Here is a 22,191-nt window from a genome sequence, read left to right on the forward strand (position 1 = left end):
TCGGGTTTCGGCAGATGGCTCAAACCTACAGTTTGCAGATACAGTGCGGGTTGGCTAGTCTGCATGATAAGATTATTATGGATAACAGCGATAATATTTGAGTTTGTCAAACGGCAGTCAAGCAACTATCATCACGTCACAAGTATAAGACTTTCGATATTTTTTGGAAAGGAGCATCAAGATAACCGTGCACTTTCACCACCCCGTGAAGTGAATCATAATTGTATTTAATCTGTAGACTAATAACTGCATGGTCATAGTGGGAGGACCACACACCAATCGCGTGACTCCAAATGTACTTTGATATGATGGCTATTATATTAATATTTGCGCATAAAGGCGTTTCCATCACATAATTAATTTTACCGACACAAATAGACCCCACCATGTCAAATGAACAAATGATCTGTTGCCATTTATACAATTTTACAGAAACAACCTGTGTATGATTTTCATCGCATAAAAACTGGATGTGAACGTGGTGAGTGATGGAACAATTGTTTCCAATGCATTTGTATACCCTACACACTAGAAGGCGCTGCAGCCTTGGCTGAACCTGGAGCCATGTGGCCACAGAGTTTCTAAACGTAGAAGTCCAACATCGCGAGACTTCCGGGAACGTTTGCGAAACAGAACAAACAGGCCAGGGTCTGGGATTTGAGAAGTCAATGAGAGAAGTGAAAATGTCTTCCTTTGTTTTTTTTAATCGAATTCTAAATGCACAACCTAGATTCGAGTCAATGTCTAAAGTAGATGAACATGTTACCACTCCAACCTCGTGAAAGTGACAAACAAACGTTTTCATTTTTGTCTTTATATCAAAGAGTGTCTTTGATACGACTGTGTGCACACGCGCAGTTTGGCGCGAGACGACCATTAGACCCTATAACGTGTCTCTACGCATGAGCTTTGCTAGCCAACGTCGCCTACAAACGTGATCGGGGATTTAAATTCGAGAAGCAGTTTTAGCCTATCTTCATACTGTACTGTCTTTGATATGGCCATTCCACAAGCGTATCTAGATGATGTTCGTTTCCGGGTGCGCCTTATATCGCAATCCGGTTCCCTGCGGTTCGGAATAAGGACCGGGGCGTTTCTAAAAGAAAGCCTCAAAACCCGACCTCCAACGGGCTTTTCAAGGGATTTTGAAGCGGCGTTCCCTCCGCTTTCACATGCTACGCGCCCCGGCGAGGGTGCACTGCACCGGCGCTCAATGGTGGTGCAATTCTCTCTGCGTTAGCATACTAGCTAACAACATCGATTTCTACTCCACCCCCTCTCTAACCGGCTGTAGCTACTAGGCAATACCCAGTAGCTAGGGGTGAGCTGTAAAACCCAATTTGCCCATTCAATTCCTCCTCATCACATCCATCCACAGCGCTAGAAGATTGTTGACTTGGGAGGGCCATCGCAAGACTATTCTTGAAGGATTCCTGCATCGGATTCGGGATTTAAGGCCCTCGGGGGTTTAACCCGCAATCATTTCATTCATAAACTCCCCAAAGCCTGGCATCTCGGTCAATGTTTTGGTCAGTTTTAATACAATGTTTAAACTTATTTTACGTAAATAGTACCAGTTCGTGATTTTTCCTTTCTACCTCAACACTTCATTTTAATTCTCCTCCCAGCCGTCTTAGTTAACACTAGCTATATCTGACGGCCCCTTTCCTCCCCATCAACCTTGGAGCCCAATTAGGTTTAGCTGCTTCTGGCAATCTGTGCAACCATCGTTGCTCAGTGGTAACTGCTCGCAGCACACTGTGGTCATCTCTCGTGGGGAAGATCTCAGATAATAGGACGCCTCCTACTCGGACAGTGCGAGACCTCGGGCTCCGACACGAATACGGTGGCCTGTGTTGCCAGCAATAGAGCTCTGTGGAAATCGAATCCTCCACACAGACGGTGCTCAGGTGCTCGCAATGCCCGGCCCGGCGGCCGGCAGTAAATCTCGGGTGTACGCCGATGTCAACACTTTGAAGAGCAGGGAATATTGGGACTATGAAGCCCACGTGCCTAGCTGGAGGTGAGATATTTATATATTCAAGACTAAGATATTAAAACATCATAATGCACTATTTAGTATTTTATTGGCAAATGCTTTATCAACCGTATGATAACACTGTTGATGTCGATACGTCTATTCTATTTGTCTTTTGTTTTATTGTATGTCTAAATACTCAGCGATTTCCAGCTACTACAACAACGACACATAATCTTTTACTACTTACTGGATTATGTTCCAATGGCCATAATATTTGTTCGATTGCTTTTGGATCTTTGTGGGCGGATGCTATATTGATATATTATATATCATAATAATAAATTAGTATCAATAAGGCGTATTTTGAAAACGACCTAATTTGGAGAATAATATGAATTTTTGGAGACCCAAAGTTTTTTCGGGAACGTGCATGGTTATGTCACTCTTGATTGGGATGGGAAAGTCATCAATCTGCGAGATCGAGCAGGCCTAGCTGGCAGTTGACGCTGACAAGGCAGTACCGAATGACGCTTGTGAATTTTACTACTGTAGCTACTTCCTATGTTCCACTTTTCGATATTTCCACATAAGCAACATGTGAACTTCGTAGGGGCATATCAAATTGGTTGTCAAATGAAAGCTAAATATGTTTTGTAGAAATTAAAGGCATAGATAGATACACTTGTCTGGATAAACAGATGGAAAATGGGTCATAGAATTCATCTACCAGAAAAAGTCTTAAAAGGTATCAGAAATGCATCAAAACACAATGTTGTCATAAACACCCCTGCCAACTAATATCAACACTTTAGTTTTAGAGAAATTGTTTACCTTCTGTAAGTTTATGAAATATTGCCTTGTGCCTTGAAATTCCGTTACCAAAAACCCACATATCTTTAAGATATTTCCTAATAGGAGGATAATGAAGGTTAAAATCAAATTGTATTTGTCACGTGCTGAATACAACGGATGTAGAGTAGACCTTACCAAGAAAATATTTACAAAATGAACTATGGTAAAAAATAAAATAAATACCACAAAATAACAATTATGGCATACTGGTACCGAGTCAATGTGTGGAGGTACAGGTTAGTTGAGGTCATTTGTCCATGTAGGTAGGGGTTCAGCAACCTTATGGCTTGGGAGTAGAAGCTGTTAAAGAGCCAAATTTGACCTAGACTTGGCACTCTGGTACCGCTTACCATGCGGTTGCATAGAGAGCAGTTTATGACTTGGGTGACTTGAGGCATTGTCGTGCCCTCTTCACAACTTTCTTGGTGTGTTTGGACCAGGATAGTTTGTTGGTGATGTGGACACCAAGGAAGTGAAACTCCCGACCCGCTCCACTACAGCCCCGTCATTGTGAATGGGGACGTGTTCGGCCCTCCTTTTCCTGTAGTGCTCGTTCATTTCCTTTGTCTTGCTCACGTTGAGGGACAGGTTGTTGTCCTGGCACCATACTGTCAGGCCTCTGACCTCCTCCCTATAGGCTCTCCCATCGTTGACAGTGAGAAATTGCGTAGCGCGATTTCTTGTAAGTATCTGGATTAGTGTCCCGCTCCTTGAAAGCGACAGCTCTAGCCTTTAACTCGGTGCGGATGTTGCCTGTAATCCATGGCTTCTGGTTGGGATATGTACGTCGGTCACTGTGAGGACGACATCGTCAATGCACTTATTGATGAAGCCGGTGACTGAGCTGATATACTCCTTAATGCATTGGATGAATCCTGGACTATATTCCAGTCTGTGCTAGGAAAACAGTCCCGTAGCATAGCATCCGCGTCATCTGACCACTTCCGTATTGAGCGAGTCACTGGTACTTCCTGATTTCGTTTTAGCTTGTAAGCAGGAATCAGGAGGACAAAATTATGGGCAGATTTGCCAAATAGGTCGGGCAGGTAGCCTAGTGGTTAGAGCGTTGGACTACTAACCGAAAGGTTGCAAGAACAAATCCCCGAGCTGACAAGGTAAAAATCTGTCATTCTGCCCCTGAACAAGGCAGTTAACCCACGGTTCCTAAGGCGTCATTGAAAATAAGAATTTGTTCTTAACTGACATGCCTAGTTAAATAAAGGTTTCAAAAATTGTGTGTGGAGTAAAGATGGTCTAGAGTTTTTATTTTATTTTTTATATTCTCTGCTTGCCCATGTGACATGCTGGTAGAAATGAGGTAAAACAGATTTAAATTTGCCTGCATTAAAGTCCTTGGCCACTAGAAGCGCCGCTTCTCGATGAGCGTTTTCTTATGGCCTCATACAGCTCGTTGAGTGTGGTCTTAGTGCCAGCGTCGGTTTGTGGTGGTAAATAGATGGCTACAAAAAAATATAGATAGCTTATCATGAGGTATTCTACCTCCGGCTAGCAATACCTCGAGACTACCTTAATATTAGACATTGTGCACCAGCTGTTATTGACAAATAGACACACACCCTTACCCCTTGTCTTATCAGACATACAGTGGGGAGAACAAGTATTTGATACACTACCGATTTTGCAGGTTTTCCTACTTACAAAGCATGTAGAGGTCTGTAATTTTTTTTATCATAGGTACACTTCAATTTAAGTGGACCTTAAACAAAAATCCAGAAAATCACATTGTTGTATGATTTTTAAGTAATTCATTTGCATTTTATTGCATGACATAAGTATTTGATACATCAGAAAAGCAGACCTTAATATTTGGTACAGAAACCTTTGTTTGCAATTACAGAGATCATACGTTTCCTGTAGTTCTTGACCAGGTTTGCACACACTGCAGCAGGGATTTTGGCCCACTCCTCCATACAGACCTCTACAGTTGAAGTGTACCTTTGATAAAAATTACAGACCTCTACATGCTTTGTAAGTTGGAAAACCTGCAAAATCGGAAAACCTGCAAATCAAATACTTGTTCTCCCCACTGTAGTTGTTCTGTCCTGCTGATGTACGGAAACCCAAGCCAACTGTATATTATCCTTGTCATCGTTCAGCCACGACTCTGTAAATCATAAGATATTACAGTTTTTAATGTCCCGTTGGTAGGATAATCTCAAACGGGAGCTCATCCAGTTTATTCTTCAGTGATTGCAAGTTGTCTAATAGAAAGGATGGTAGAGGCGGATTACCCACTCGCCGACAAATTCTCACAAGGCACCCTGATCTCCGCCCCCTGTATTTCCTTATTTTTCTTCATGCGAATTACAGGATTTGGGACTTGTCTGGGAGCAACATTATGTCCTTCGCGTCCGACTCATTAATGAAAATCTTTGTCCAGTTCTAGGTGAGTAATCGCTGTTCTGATATCCAGAAGCTCTTTTCGGTCATAAGAGATGGTAGCATCAACATTATGTACAAAATAAGTTACAAACAACTTGGTTAGGGTCCCGTAAAATGGCAGCCATCCCCTCCGGCGCCATTCCGTAACAAGTAATAGTAGACCTACCAATTAGTTATATTGATTTTTACTGATATATATTTTGTTTATGAATTATTAAGTGATTAACTCAAAATTCCGTTATCAAATTGGTAACAGAATTACCAAAAAATCTGTAACAGAATTACTGCAGCTGAATTGGCAACAATGGGAAATCACAATAGTCACAAACCACAGTTGGTTCACCTGCTACTGTCCTCCCTTCCACTGGCATATTGTTAAGTTCAGCTCATAGCAGTTTTCTTTGTCTTTCTGTTGTCTTATGGTCAAACCAAGACTGTTTTAACAGTCTGGAAACCTCTCCCACGCTCTGCCTTTCTCTAATTCTCCAGTTAATGTCACATCTTCCAGCTCTTACTAACACCTACCCATGAGTAGGGTTGTTGCAGTGACCGTATTATCACCACTCCAGCAGTCACGAGTCATGAAAGCAGCCAAATTTCACATGACTGTTCTGTCACGGTAATTAGGCTTCTCCAAGCTCTGATGGTGCTGATGGTCATTAGTAGCCTACCAAACTTGCTAACTGCCTGTTACTCAACACTCTATTGTCACTCTAATCACCCTGACATCCATGCAAATGTTTTTTTTGAAAATCTAATCAAATACTTAATCAGAGCCCATGAGCTCATGTTGCGCAACATTTCAATAGGCTATGCAATTGCGCAAGAAAACCGAGTGATGGCCTCTACTACAAAGAGGAGGATTCGCTTTCTACAGGCTAGGCCTACTCTGTTTATTTCTTAACTTTCCTAACATTAAGCACATTGCTTATATTTACAGCAGGAGTATAACCTACCTGGTTGGCATGAAAATGAGCCACGGGGAAAAGCGTCCTCCATTCGCTATTTAAGTGCATAGATTACTTATTTTTCCCCGTTGCCCCTGTTTCGATACAGGTGCATGATAATGTTCCATTCTTAATCAAAACAAATTTCACACATATATTATTTAGTATATGTAAATGCTAAATTTAATCAAGAATATGGGTGACATTATTGCTTATCACTTGTGAATGATGCCCAGCATAAGAAACAAAGCCTTTTCTTACTACTTTTTTGAATCATAGCCGCACACCTCATGTATCCTAGCCCATAGGCCTATATGTTTTAATAAGCTTTGTATCACATCTAAAGTGGCCAAATAACTTCTTAAAATTAAGCACGTTGGGCTCAACACGCCTTGTAAAGCAGATTAACTGGAATACATAAGCAGCATGTGAGTTTCAAATTTGGGGAAGATAATTTTCACCATAAAAATGCACCTTTATAATAAAAGCATTACATGCATAATTACATTTGCAGTCACTTTTGATAATGTTTTTTTCCGCTAAAACCATTAAATAGTACAACCGGTCCTATTTTTTTTTTTTGTAACGAAATTCTGTATGTCAATCCAAAACATTCTACGATAAATACAGGCAAAAAAACAAATGCAAAATGGTCTCCTTCTCCATTCCACAGAAATCACAGTTATATTCAATATTCAGCTTGAATCTTTCCAAAACATGTTTCACAGGATAAATTCTATGTAACATTTTAAATGAAACTTCCCTGACTTTGTTGCTGATACAATATTTGTTAGCAATTTTCCATGCTTTCCCCTATTGTATATCACCATAGATATTTGACCAAAATAATCTTGCTGAGGGAATTGTAGTAGCACAAAAAATATTCCTAATCTGTTTATAGCTACATTTATCATTGATGTTAATATTGCCAATGAATATATTTTAATGTAAATCTATGTTACTTACATCAACCACAGAGGAATTTAAAAGACATACTACCCCCCTTGGAATCGCATCAAAAACAATTGCCTATTCTTTCTGGGTTTTGGAATTTTAAATGTATCAAGAAATTCCCCATATGAGAGTAGATACCCATCCTTATTCAGTAACTGACCAACCAAAATAATTTTATTCTCAAACCAGTTATGAAAAAAAGAGATTTATACGATTTAAAAATATCTTTGTTGTTCCATAAAAAGTATCTGTGAGGGGAAAAATTGTGTTTATACGCTAACATCTAAGCTAGAATTGCCTGTTTATGGAATTTGGTCAACTTTACTGGGGTTTTATCAAAATTACACCGAAGCAAAAATTCTAAACCACCAACAGTCAAATAATTATATACTTAGGGAAGATATTCTAAATACTGTTCTGGTTCTTAATATCAGAATCCAATTTATTTTAAAAGCATTATTTAGAGTATTGAAATCTAAAACCTCAAGACCTCCTTGTTCATGGATGCAAACAATGTTCTTCCCCAAAAACATAGCAAACCGTCATAATCTAGGTGTCGTCATCCCTAATTTATAAAACTGTTCTTATTTGATTAATGGTGGTCGAACCATCTATGTGTAGCTATAAGGATTAGCCACAATAGTGGAATTTGCGGTTAGCCTTCAAAATAAAAGTATGGCATAATTGTACTATTTGTATCACTGTCAATTACATACTTTTATTTTGAAGGCAAACCGCAAATTCCTCTTGTGCCTAATCCTTATTGTGGCTAGCTTCACAACACATAACCCGGTCTGGTCGCGCCTCACGAGCCAGATGAGGCTAGCTGGCTGCTTATGACGTTAGTTTTGGGCAACAAGGTTAAATTGCTGGCTAGCTATTTATTTCCATTTACTGAAGTTCAATTTCAATAGGTAAACAACAAGTGGCAACTTAGCTAATACTTTTATAAAAAATGTATTTTACCTTCATTTAACAAAGTCAGTTAAGAATAAATAGTGGGAATTGATCTTGCAACCTTTCGGTTACTAGCCCAACGCTCTAACCACTAGGCTGCCTGCCACCACAAGGATTCCTAAATTATTGCTAAGAACAATGAAAATGACTGCAGTTTCTACTGGTCATTGTTTACAGGCTGGTTGTAATGGTGCTAGCTAGGTACCAAGCTAAAGCTAGTTACCCCAGAAGTTGCGGTCAAACATGTGATGCTTTATTACCAACGCGGTATTTTAAACACATCGTTAGTGGCCGGTGTTTGCTCATTTGCAGACTTATTTTGTACAGCTTTGACAGTGCTACTGTATCTTTTTTGACATGCAAAGACCCTAAACGGCGTTCCATAATATGTATGTCGTGAAGCTAATAGCAGAGACGCTATTACAATGTAACAGAGAACGGTTGATTTTCAAGGGCAATGAATTCCATTATCTTGGCTTTAATGGATTTCTCCTTTGCGTTGTCTCGCTGAAATGTTCTGACTCTTTCAAATGACTACTCGACTTGTTGACTGCTCAACCCTCTCAGGTTAGGAATTCTGCGTTGACGTGTAGCGCAACATTTTAAGTGGCGTCATTACATCATGTACCTACGTTATATAGGTATGCAGTCAGGTTTGACATCGGTTTTGCACATATCGGCCGATACCGATGTTGGTATTTTTATTAGAATATGTTCACTGATATATCGTGCATCCCTAATAGGAATACCTATTTCTTTGTTAACAGCTGAACACAGAATGTGTGCGCACTCCCTCAAATCATTTGGAGGAAATATCCTTTTTTATTCAGCTTTGTTCAATTGTATTCTTCATACTATAAAATTATGCCATGGAATTCTAAGCAAATATTGTCTGCTGAATTAACTAGTGTAGCCCACAGCCATTTGGCATTGCCAGATCAGGACATCTCAGAGGATGCTTTTCTGTTCTTCTGAAATAGACTACATTTCCTCATATCATCCTTTGTGGGATGTTCCCCAATGCTGGAAGGGGGGACCTGAGTGAAAAAGTTTGGGAACCCCTGTAGTATTGTACAGTGAGTAGAGCACAGAGTACAGTACAGTAGGACAGTACAATACAGTGAAACATGAGGAGAATGACATTCATATCAATAGTTATGCATTTCTGTGTATTACTGATCGTGGACCAATGATGTAATTCCGTTTCCCGGTTGTAAATCCACTTCACTTACTGTAGTTCAATAACCAAAATAGATTTGTTCAAACTCAAGGTACCATGTCCTAGCTGACACCCCATTCTTTCTGCAGATATCTTTGAGTTAGGGTTGGGTGATATGTCAAATGAATTCAAATGTATGTTTTTGTGTGATATTCCAAATGCCTGTATCTCAAGAATCAATGTTATTAAATGTTTGGTCTTTTAAAAAAAAAAGTGTTTATACCCACTTGTTCTCATGTCTTTTTGACTTCTGTGCTGTGTGCAATGATTTTGGGCCAAGGATCATCAACTAGATTCAGCCTTGACACAATTGATTGTGTGGATGGTCAGTGGATGGTCAGGGGGCCAGAACATGATTAAAAATAATTTTTAGACTGAAAATTGACCGCAATACTTAAGTCCAAACAGATATATTTGACTAAAACATAATTTCTTACCTTGCTTGTATACGATCACATATACTGAGTTTACAAAACATTAGGAACGCCTTGCTAATATTGAGTTGCACCCCACCCTTTTCCCCCCAGAACAGCCTTATTTCGTTGCGCATGGACTCTACAAGGTTTCGAAAGCGTTCCACAAGGATGCTGTCCCATGTTGACTCCAATGCTTCCCACGGTTGTCAAGTTGGCTGGATGTCCTTTGTGTGGTGGATCATTCTTGATGCACACAGAACTTTTAGGCGTGAAAAACCTAGCAGCGTTGCAGTTCTTGACACAAACTCACACATCTAATTCGTTTGAGAATACTTTGGAACAGGTTTCCAAAATTAAAATAACTTGCAGCTGATTTACTAGTGTTTTTACAGTATTTTATGTCTAACAATAAAATATATATATTTGAATCACTACCCCATCTCTGTACCCAACACATACAATTATCTGTAAGGTCCTCAGTCAAGCAGTGAATTTCAACCACAAAGACTAGTCCCCCCAATACATCATAAAGAAGATTTTTAAAAAGCAGACATTGAATATATCCCTTTGATCATAGGGAGGTTAATGAATTACACTTTGTGTAGTGTATCAATACACCCAGTCACTACAATGATACAGGCGTCCTTCCTAACGAAGTTGCAGGAGAGGAAGGAAACCGCCCAGGAATTTCCCTGTGAGTTTAAAACAGTTAAAGTTTAATGGCTGTGATAGGAGAGAACTGAGGATGGGATCGACAACATTGTAGTTACCCTACAATACTAACCTAATTGACAGAATGAAAAGAAGGACACCTGTACAGAATACCAATATTCCAAAACATGCATCCTGTTTGGAACAAGGTACTAAAGTAATACTGCAAAAAGCAATTAACTTTGTCCTGAAGACAAATCAAATCAAATCAAATTTTATTTGTCACATACACATGGTTAGCAGATGTTAATGCGAGTGTAGCGAAATGCTTGTGCTTCTAGTTCCGACAATGCAGTAATAACGAGCAAGTAATCTAACTAACAATTCCAAAAAAAACTACTGTCATACACAGTGTAAGGGGATAAAGAATATGTACATAAGGATATATGAATGAGTGATGGTACAGAGCAGCATAGGCAAGATACAGTAGATGATATCGAGTACAGTATATACATATGAGATAAGTATGTAAACCAAGTGGCATAGTTAAAGTGGCTAGTGATACATGTATTACATAAGGATGCAGTCGATGATATAGAGTACAGTATCAACGTATGCATATGAGATGAACAATGTAGGGTAAGTAACATTATATAAGGTAGCATTGTTTAAAGTGGCTAGCGATACATTTACATCATTTCCCATCAATTCCCATGATTAAAGTGGCTGGAGTAGAGTCAGTGTCATTGACAGTGTGTTGGCAGTAGCCACTCAATGTTAGTGGTGGCTGTTTAACAGTCTGATGGCCTTGAGATAGAAGCTGTTTTTCAGTCTCTCGGTCCCAGCTTTGATGCACCTGTACTGACCTCGCCTTCTGGATGGCAGCGGGGTGAACAGGCAGTGGCTCGGGTGGTTGATGTCCTTGATGATCTTTATGGCCTTCCTGTAGCATCGGGTGGTGTAGGTGTCCTGGAGGGCAGGTAGTTTGCCCCCGGTGATGCGTTGTGCAGACCTCACTACCCTCTGGAGAGCCTTACGGTTGAGGGCGGTGCAGTTGCCATACCAGGCGGTGATACATCCCGCCAGGATGCTCTCGATTGTGCATCTGTAGAAGTTTGTGAGTGCTTTTGGTGACAAGCCGAATTTCTTCAGCCTCCTGAGGTTGAAGAGGCGCTGCTGCGCCTTCCTCACGATGCTGTCTGTGTGAGTGGACCAATTCAGTTTGTCTGTGATGTGTATGCCGAGGAACTTAAAACTTGCTACCCTCTCCACTACTGTTCCATCGATGTGGATGGGGGTGTTCCCTCTGCTGTTTCCTGAAGACCACAATCATCTCCTTAGTTTTGTTGACGTTGAGTGTGAGGTTATTTTCCTGACACCACACTCCGAGGGCCCTCACCTCCTCCCTGTAGGCCGTCTCGTCGTTGTTGGTAATCAAGCCTGTGGACCTATTTGGGCGGTAAGCAAATTGGAGTGGGTCAAGGGTGTCAGGTAGGGTGGAGGTGATATGGTCCTTGACTAGTCTCTCAAAGCACTTCATGATGACGGATGTGAGTGCTACGGGCGGTAGTCGTTTAGCTCAGTTACCTTAGCTTTCTTGGGAACAGGAACAATGGTGGCCCTCTTGAAGCATGTGGGAACAGCAGACTGGTATAGGGATTGATTGAATATGTCCGTAAACACACCGGCCAGCTGGTCTGCGCATGCACAATGTGTTATGTTTGGGGCAAATCCAATGCAACACATTACTGAGTACCACTCTCCATATTTTCAAGTATAGAGGTGGCTGCATCATGTTAAGGGTATGCTAGTAATCGTTAAAGATTCGAGATTTTCAGGATAAAAAGTAAATGGAATGGAGCTAAGCACAGGCAAAATCCTGGAGGAAAACCTGGTTTAGTTTGCCTTCCACCAGACACTGGGAGATTAATTCACCTTTCAGGAAGACAATAACCTAAAACACAACGCCAAATCTACACTGGAGTTGCTTACGTATTCTTCCACGTATTCTAAGTCAGAGCCGTCCAGAGTAGTGATGCTGGATGGGCGGGCAGGTGCGGGCAATGATCGGTTGAATAGCATGCATTTAGTTTTATTTGCGTTTAAGTGCAGTTGGAGGCCACGGAAGGAGAGTTGTATGGCATTGAAGCTCGTCTGGAGGTTAGTTAACACAGTGTCCAAAGACGGGCCAGAAGTATACAGAATGGTGAGAGCGACATCATTGATGAATACAGAGAAGAGAGTCGGCCCGAGAATTGAACCCTGTGGCACCCCCATAGAGGCCTTGGTCAAGCAACCCGATGGTCACTCTGACAGAGCTCTAGAGTTCCTCTGTGGAGATGGGAGAACCTTCCAGAAGGGAAACCATCTCTGCATTACTCCATCAATCAGGCCTTTATGGTAGAGTGGACAGACGGAAGCCACTCCTCAGTAAAAGGCACATGACAGCCCACTTGGAGTTTGCCAAAAGACACATAAACGACTCTCACACCATGAAAAACAAGATTCTCCTGTCTGATTAAACAAAGTTTGAATTCTTTGGTCTGAATGCCAAGTGTCACGTCTGGAGGAAACGGTGAAGCATGGTGGTGGCAGCATCATGCTGAGGGTATGCTCCAGAGAGCTCAAGACCTCAGACTGGGGTGACGGTTCACCTTCAAACAGGACAACGACCCTAAGCACACAGCCAAGACAACGGTCCTTCGCGGCCCAGCCAGAGCCCGGACTTTAACCCGATCTAACATATCTTGAGAGACCTGAAAATAGCTGTGCAGCTACGCTCCCCATCCAACCTGACAGAGCATGAGAGGGTCTGCAGAGAAGAATGAGAGAAACTCCCCAAATACAGGTGTGCCAAGCTTGTAGCTTCATACCTAAGAGACTCGATGCTGTAATCGCTGCCAAAGTAAAGGTTCTGAATACTTATGTAAATGTGATATTTCAGTTTTGTTTTTTAAATTAATTTGCATTTACGGGGTATTGTGTATAGATTGAGGGGGGAAAACTATTTAATACATTTTAGAATAAGTCTGTAATGTAACAAAATGTTGAATACTTTCCGAATCCACTGTCTGTATTTCATTTTCAACTATTTTGCAAAAACATTTTTAAACATGTTTTCACTTTGTCATTATGGTGTGTGTGTACATGGATGAAGGGGACACAACAAAATGTGGAATAAGTCAAGGAGTATGAATACTCTCTGTATCTGTTCCCCTATTCTCTCTCATCTAGTAACCAGGAAGACTACCAGTTGGTGCGGAAGCTCGGCAGGGGGAAGTACAGTGAGGTGTTTGAGGCCATCAACATCAACAACAATGAGAAGGTGGTGGTCAAGATCCTCAAGGTAAGTTGTTCAAGGGCTGCTTTGTTTGTCTGTATGCCCCAGTAGAGGTGGATTTGTGGTCTGTTTTCTTTAAACACCTAGTCGAAGTAAGAATCAACCAGGAAAACATCTAAGTATCTAGGTAACCTGGATGATGCTGTCACCATTAGTTAGGCTATATGTTGTTATAAATGAAGTTACATCCTGCACGGTCAAACGTTTAGGCTACATCCTGGTCTGATTGTATGTCTGTTTATTATGACCCTGATTAGCCTGTCAAGAAAAAGAAAATCAAGCGGGAAATCAAGATCCTGGAGAATCTGAGAGGGGGAACCAACATCATCCGATTGGTGGACACAGTGAAAGACCCTGTGGTATGTCTTACAGCTCTGCTTTCTTCTAGCCATGTGCTAGTTCTTAGTCACCTGATTACATGGCCACTTCCTTACCCCTTCAAAGATCAGATTTGTTTGTTTATATTGTGAATTCCTTTTGTGAATGTTCCTATACATATAATGGCTGTTGAATTAACATTCTTACACTTTATAATATCAGTACAATTAACTTTACAGATGGTGAACGTGTTTGATATTCTTTTAGTGGGGTTCACTTGACTCTTTGAAAGTTCTGCAAACTAGTCATCTACTCACATATGAAGTCTTAGACTAACTAAATTAACTGACTAATGATCTAGAAGCAGGCGAAACAGGACTCTGTCTTTCTCACATTTTTGCAGGGGTATTTTGAGAATGTTTATGGATGCAAGGGAGACACAATTACCTCATCAAATAATTTCTTCATCACATGTTCACTATGCTGCTACCTACAATAACAGAAATGGGAATTTTGATCATGGGAATTAATATGGCTAATATTAACATGGCTTTATCTTTAATTACAAAACACATGATTTCAATAGCAGCCAGGACAAATTTGGGATGTGATGCCTTGTAATTATATTATTTCATGCTTCATCTGTGCTGATGTGCTTCTGATGTGTGTTAAGGGTGTTAAGCCACTGCACAATGATGTGTGTTAAGGGTGTTAAGCCACTGCACAATGATGTGTGTTAAGGGTGTTAAGCCACTGCACAATGATGTGTGTTAAGGGTGTTAAGCCACTGCACAATGATGTGTGTTCTTCCTTTTCTTTCCAGTAAATATGGCTCATAGCCTGATGTCATTTTTAATGTTTGATTTATCAATGAGATTGGAATATTTCCACGTTTCTCTGACCCCCCTCCCCCTGTGTTCTGTCTCATCTCTCTCTCTCTCTCTCACTCTCTCTCATCTCTCTGCAGTCCCGAACGCCTGCTCTTGTCTTTGAATGCATCAATAACACAGATTTTAAGGTAGAATCAGTCCCTCTAGGCATGGGGTTTTACTGGTTTGGGATGGTGTCATGAGTGGGGAAACTTGGTCATGTTACCCAATAAGGCTTGGTACTTTCAAATACCATGTTGGTAGCCATGACTTAGCATTGCATTGTCCAGAGAATTTTGCACCCAATGTGTTTGTGTGTCTGTATGGTTGGTTGAAGGTGTTTAGCTAAACAGTGTGTGTTGCATCATGGATGCATGCATCGCATACTTGCTTTCTGCAAATTAAATCTTCAACTTTTCTTCTCTCCCCAGGAGCTCTACCAGAAGTTAACAGATTTTGATATACGTTTTTACATGTATGAACTACTAAAGGTGAGCCTTGCAGTTTTACCCCGTGTGTTTTTACATGTATGAACTACTAAAGGTGAGCCTTGCAGTTTTACCCCGTGTGTTTTTACATGTATGAACTACTAAAGGTGAGCCTTGCAGTTTTACCCCGTGTGTTTTTACATGTATGAACTACTAAAGGTGAGCCTTGCAGTTTTACCCCGTGTGCTTTTACATGTACAGTAGCTTGCGAAAGTATTCGGCCCCCTTGAACTTTGCGACCTTTTGCCACATTTCAGGCTTCAAACATAAAGATATAAAACTGTATTTTTTTTGTGAAGAATCAACAACAAGTGGGACACAATCATGAAGTGGAACGACAATTATTGGATATTTCAAACTTTTTTAACAAATCAAAAACTGAAAAATTGGGCGTGCAAAATTATTCAGCCCCTTTACTTTCAGTGCAGCAAACTCTCTCCAGAAGTTCAGTGAGGATCTCTGAATGATCCAATGTTGACCTAAATGACTAATGATGATAAACACAATCCACCTGTGTGTAATCAAGTCTCCGTATAAATGCACCTGCACTGTGATAGTCTCAGAGGTCCGTTAAAAGCGCAGAGAGCATCATGAAGAACAAGGAACACACCAGGCAGGTCCGAGATACTGTTGTGAAGAAGTTTAAAGCCGGATTTGGATACAAAAAGATTTCCCAAGCTTTAAACATCCCAAGGAGCACTGTGCAAGCGATAATATTGAAATGGAAGGAGTATCAGACCACTGCAAATCTACCAAGACCTGGCCGTCCCTCTAAACTTTCAGCTCATACAAGGAGAAGACTGATCAGAGATGCAGCCAAGAGGCCCATGATCACTCTGGATGAACTGCAGAGATCTACAGCTGAGGTGGGAGACTCTGTCCATAGGACAACAATCAGTCGTATATTGCACAAATCTGGCCTTTATGGAAGAGTGGCAAGAAGAAAGCAATTTCTTAAAGATATCCATAAAAAGTGTCGTTTAAAGTTTGCCACAAGCCACCTGGGAGACACATTCAAACATGTGGAAGAAGGTGCTCTGGTCAGATGAAACCAAAATTGAACTTTTTGGCAACAATGCAAAACGTTATGTTTGGCGTAAAAGCAACACAGCTCATCACCCTGAACACACCATCCCCACTGTCAAACATGGTGGTGGCAGCATCATGGTTTGGGCCTGCTTTTCTTCAGCAGGGACAGGGAAAATAGTTAAAATTTATGGGAAGATGGATGGAGCCAAATACAGGACCATTCTGGAAGAAAACCTGATGGAGTCTGCAAAAGACCTGAGACTGGGACGGAGATTTGTCTTCCAACAAGACAATGATCCAAAACATAAAGCAAAATCTACAATGGAATGGTTCAAAAATAAACATATCCAGGTGTTCGAATGGCCAAGTCAAAGTCCAGACCTGAATCCAATCGAGAATCTGTGGAAAGAACTGAAAACTGCTGTTCACAAATGCTCTCCATCCAACCTCACTGAGCTCGAGCTGTTTTGCAAGGAGGAATGGGAAAAAATTTCAGTCTCTCGATGTGCAAAACTGATAGAGACATACCCCAAGCGACTTACAGCTGTAATCGCAGCAAAAGGTGGCGCTACAAAGTATTAACTTAAGGGGGCTGAATAATTTTGCACGCCCAATTTTTCAGTTTTTGATTTGTTAAAAAAGTTTAAAATATCCAATAAATGTCGTTCCACTTCATGATTGTGTCCCACTTGTTGTTGATTCTTCACAAAAAAATACAGTTTTATATCTTTATGTTTGAAGCCTGAAATGTGGCAAAAGGTCGCAAAGTTCAAGGGGGCCGAATACTTTCGCAAGGCACTGTATGAACTACTAAAGGTGAGCCTTGCAGTTTTACCCCGTGTGCTTTTACATGTATGAACTACTAAAGGTGAGCCTTGCAGTTTTACCCCGTGTGCTTTTACATGTATGAACTACTAAAGGTGAGCCTTGCAGTTTTACCCCGTGTGTTTTTACATGTATGAACTACTAAAGGTGAGCCTTGCAGTTTTACCCCGTGTGCTTTTACATGTATGAACTACTAAAGGTGAGCCTTGCAGTTTTACCCCGTGTGTTTTTACATGTATGAACTACTAAAGGTGAGCCTTGCAGTTTTATCCCGTGTGTTTTCACATGCACTCCCAGTCCTACCTTTTACCTTCCGAACTGTGGGATTAGTTTAGGGTGTCTAGTCATTATTTTGCTGCCTCTTACATGATTTTGGTTTTTGTGTTTTCAGGCTCTGGACTACTGTCACAGTATGGGTATTATGCACCGGGACGTCAAGCCCCACAATGTGATGATTGACCACCAGATGAGGAAGGTAGGGGGAGCTCTTAACCTTTTTCAACCTTAGGTATGTAGAACCTTGGTAAGTTCGGAGTCAGATGATGTTATATGTGTCTTGTCCAATTTTTTAAGCTGTTTGAAAAGTCTACAAAGCTTACATAAATTGTCAGAGATTTGTCTGAAGTGACTTCAGTTATTTCTTTGCCAATATTGAATGGCAGTTTATAACTCTTTTAGCCTTTGCCAAATACAGTATTCTCATTGCCACCAGATGGCATCAGGGCACATACAAGACATCAAAACTTTTTTAGTAGTAGCAGCGATATCCCTTATGTGCCACATTGTCATTGTGGTTTCTATTCTAACACTATGTGGTTTGTGTTTTTGTGCTGCAGCTACGCCTGATAGACTGGGGACTTGCAGAATTCTACCATCCTGCACAGGAATACAATGTCCGAGTAGCATCTCGCTACTTTAAGGGACCTGAGTTACTGGTGGATTACCAGGTAAATCCCCACCACATGCAAGCAAACACACACACTGACACATGGTCATCCTGTAAATGAATAGTGCTCCAGTGTTATTGTGTACCAATTTAATTGTAATTGGTAGCTGTTTGTGTATTGATTTATAACTGTAACTGATGCGTTTTGTGGTTTCCTGTCAGATGTATGACTATAGTTTGGACATGTGGAGTCTGGGCTGCATGCTGGCCAGTATGATCTTCCAGAAAGAGCCCTTCTTCCATGGCCAGGACAATTATGATCAGGTATCCAATTCATTTACCAATGAACTGAACCTTTCTGTTGTCACTACCAAACTTCCTTTAATCTCACTTACAACCCATCTTATTCCACCCTCATCTAGACCTCTCATAATATGATAACACTGACTGGTACAATCTATTAGAGCAGATAACACATTCACTACCTGATGATAACATGTACTTACCAAATTAGATTGTACATGAACAAATATTCCCTAAGACAAACCGAAACACATATGTAAAATTGACACTGTTCTTATTTCAGCTGGTCCGAATTGCCAAAGTCCTGGGGACAGATGAGCTTTTTGGTTACTTGCGCAAATACCACATTGAACTGGACCCACGCTTCAAGGACCTTCTTGGCCAGTGAGTACCAACAGGGAGTGCCATTGAGACATGTACAGTACCTTCAGAAAGTATTCATACCCCTTGACCTATTCCACATTTTGTTATATTACAGCCTGAATTCAAAATGGACTAAATATTATTATTTTTCACCCATCTTCACACAATACCACATAATGACAAAGTGAAAACAAGTTTTTATAAATGTTAGTACATTTATTGAAAATTAAAAACATAAATATCGAATTAACATAAGTATTCACACCCCTACGTCAATACATGTTAGAATCACCTTTTGCAGTGTATACAAAGCAAAGCAGTGAGTCTTTTGGGGTTTTGCATACCTGTATTGTACAATATTTGCACATTTTTAAAATTGTTTTATTCTTCAAGCTGGCAAATTGGTTGTTGATCATTGACATTCAATGTCATCTTGGTAAGCAACTCCAATGTATATTTGGCCTTGTATTTTAGGTTATTACCTGTTGAAAGGCAATAACCTACAATTATAATTACCTGTTTATTTGTCTCCCAGTGTCTGTTGGAAAGCAGACTGAACCAGATTTTCCTTTAGGGGTTTGCCAGTGCTTAGCTCTATTCCATTTAATAAACAAATATTTTTACTTCCTAGTCTTTGCTGATGATAAACATACCCATAACATGATGCAGACACCACCATGCTTGAAAATATGAAAAGTGTTACTTAGTGATGTGTTAGATTTTCCCCAAACATAATGCTTAATATTCAGGACATAAAGTACATTTTTTTGCCACGTTTTTTGCAGTTTTACTTTACTCCCTTATTGCAAACAGGAAGCATGTTTTAGAATATTTGTTTTATGAACAGTCTTCCTTTCACTCTGTTATTTAGGTTAGTATTGTGGAGTAACTACATTGTTGTCGATCCATCCTCAGTTTTCTCCTATCACAGCCATTAAACTCTGTAACTGTTTTAAAGTTACCATTGGCTTCATGGTGAAATCCCTGAGCGGTTTCCTTCCTCTCTGGCAACTGAGTTAGGAAGGACACCTGTATCTTTGTAGCGGCTGGGTGTATTGATACACCATACAAAGTGTTATTAGTAACTTCACCAGGCTCAAAGGGATATTCAATGTGTGCTTTTTTTTACCCATCTACCAAAAGATGCTATTTTTTGCAAGACATTGGAAAAACCTCCCTGGCCTTTGTGGTTGAATCTGTGTTTGAAATTCACTGCTTGACTGAGGGCCCTAACAGCTAAGAGTATGTGTGGGGTACAGAGATGAGGTAGTCATTCAAAAATCATGTTAAACACTTATTGCACAGAGTGAGTCTATGCGACTTATTATGTGACTTTTTAAGCAGATTTTTACTCCTAAAGTTTAGGCTTGCCATAACAAAGGGGTGGAATATTTATTAAATCAAGACATTTCAAGTTTTCATCTTTAAGTAATTTGTACAAATGTCTTAAAACATAATTCATTTTTTTTATTTTTAGTTCAGGCTATAACACAACAAAATATGCAAATAGTCAAGTTGTGTGAATACTTTCTGAAGGCACTGTATTTAACTTAACTGAGTGTAAACCCTAGAGATGGGTCAGTTCCACAGATGGGTCAAGTACCAATTCTACGCTAGATGAATCACTATAGACTTAGACCATCTTTATCAGACAGTGGCCTTATAGATCCAGAAAATGAAACATTCTTTCCCAGGTGATAATACTGTTGTATTGAAGTGACAGCCTAGAGTAAGTTAGCTCTCTGTCTCCCCCCCTCAGGCAGACACGGAAACGCTGGGAGCAGTTTGTCCAGACAGACAACCAGCACCTGGTGAGCCCTGAAGCTCTGGACCTGCTGGATAAGCTGCTGCGCTACGACCACCAGCAGAGACTGACGGCCACAGAGGCCATGGAGCACCCCTACTTCTGTGAGTAATACAACCTGAACGATTCCTGTTGACCACCTCTGTTGTGAATTGCCAGTTAATGGCATTGAGGATATGATCTTTAACATGATGATTCTTCTACTAAGATCCTGTGCTGAAGGAACAGTCTCTCTCTAATGCGGATGGCAATATGGTGTCCAGTGGATCCACTACAGCTCGATGAAAGCAGGTGAGTGAGAGAAACACCAACACTGGTCTTATTGTAAATGTTGACATTCTTTTGGTCTGAGAGAAAATTAGCTCCATGTCAGGTGTCCAAGCAGGTTCACTGAAATTGTTCCATTGTTCTCAATTATTCTATTGCTCTGGGTTAACGCTGCTATTTAAATATTTTTTATAAAATCACTTTTAGATCTCTTAAGATAAATAAGCATCAACAGTATCATTTCTCTTCCCTTTTTGTCTTTCAGAAGAACATTTGTTACCTCAAATTTGGACCCCTTTGTGGCAGAAACCTCTTCAAGTGTACAGTGACAATGGATCAAAGCACCGCCGACCAGTAATACCCTCAGATGTTCATACGGGCACACACACACACACACACATACATGAACACACTCACACCCTCCTCTGTGTCAGTCCATGGTTGGCTTGCCCCAGTTACATGTGAAGCAGCCAGACCAATGAGCTTGATGTCTCACCTCTGCCTCTGCCCCCCTTCCTCTTATCATTAGGTAAACAGAAAGTTTCAAAGACTAGAAAAAAAGGATACTTTCCTGTCATTATCCCCCTCGATAAACTAAGCATGAAGAATGAAAAAGGAGCGTGAGCCTGCCCCCGCCTTCCCTCGGTCTGTCTGTCTGTCCGTCTGTGTTCAGTATTCAGCCCCTCGGCAGACTTGAGCTCAGCCTCCACACACTGTAGTACTGAAGTGGCATGGTGGACCTTTTCTCTGCTCTAGGTAGAATGATGATAATAATATTAATGAAAATAAATGATTTTTATTTAGATTGATGTGTTTGTGTGATTTTTGGAAAATGTATTTGCCATGAGCAGTATGGCCTGCTGGGTGTTGGGTGTTTGACGAACGGTGGTTTAACAACATGTCAAAGAAAATGACTGCAACAGTTCTGTGGTCAGAGGCGATAGGACAGCTGCACACGGCCAACCTTTGTTTTTTATGTAACCTTTGTTTAACAAGGAAAGTCAGTTAAGAACAAATTCTTATTTACAATGACGGCCTAGGAACAGTGGGTTAACTGCCTTGTTCAGGGGCATAACGACAGCTTTGGGTTTCGATCTAGCAACCTTTCCGTTACTTTCCGTTACTGGCCCAACGCTCTAACCACTAGGCTACCTGCCGCCCCACTAGGCTACCTGTTATGGTGTGTTCCATTTTTAGCTTACTTATTGTTGTTCAGACAGTCTTACAGTAATTATTCAGAGAGACAACCACAAACAATCCCAGTATCTGGTGGTCAATTAACAGTGGGTCATCTATGCCATTAATTGCTGAGGTATGTG

The 22,191-nt window shown here is 40.7% G+C and overlaps 1 protein-coding gene across 2 annotated transcripts; it reads left to right on the forward strand.

Moving 5' to 3' along the window:
* The first annotated feature begins 916 nt into the window (after positions 1 to 916).
* Positions 917 to 21,677, forward strand: LOC112252265 (casein kinase II subunit alpha'). Of its 2 annotated transcripts, XM_042323091.1 has the most exons (12): positions 923 to 2,023; positions 13,615 to 13,726; positions 13,978 to 14,079; positions 15,006 to 15,056; positions 15,339 to 15,398; positions 17,641 to 17,724; positions 18,086 to 18,196; positions 18,358 to 18,459; positions 18,722 to 18,822; positions 20,561 to 20,709; positions 20,814 to 20,896; positions 21,138 to 21,677. In XM_042323091.1, exons 1-11 carry the CDS (start codon positions 1,920 to 1,922, stop codon positions 20,888 to 20,890), a joined length of 1,053 nt encoding a protein of 350 aa, XP_042179025.1. In that variant the 5' UTR covers positions 923 to 1,919; the 3' UTR covers positions 20,891 to 20,896; positions 21,138 to 21,677. The 2 variants fall into 2 exon arrangements, with proteins under 2 accessions (XP_042179026.1, XP_042179025.1); XM_042323092.1 differs by lacking the exon at positions 15,006 to 15,056 and having other exon boundaries at positions 917 to 2,023.
* Positions 21,678 to 22,191: the final 514 nt, after the last annotated feature.

The sequence above is a fragment of the Oncorhynchus tshawytscha genome, linkage group LG06 (assembly GCF_018296145.1).
Source record: "Oncorhynchus tshawytscha isolate Ot180627B linkage group LG06, Otsh_v2.0, whole genome shotgun sequence".
Classification (NCBI taxonomy): Eukaryota; Metazoa; Chordata; class Actinopteri; order Salmoniformes; family Salmonidae; genus Oncorhynchus; species Oncorhynchus tshawytscha.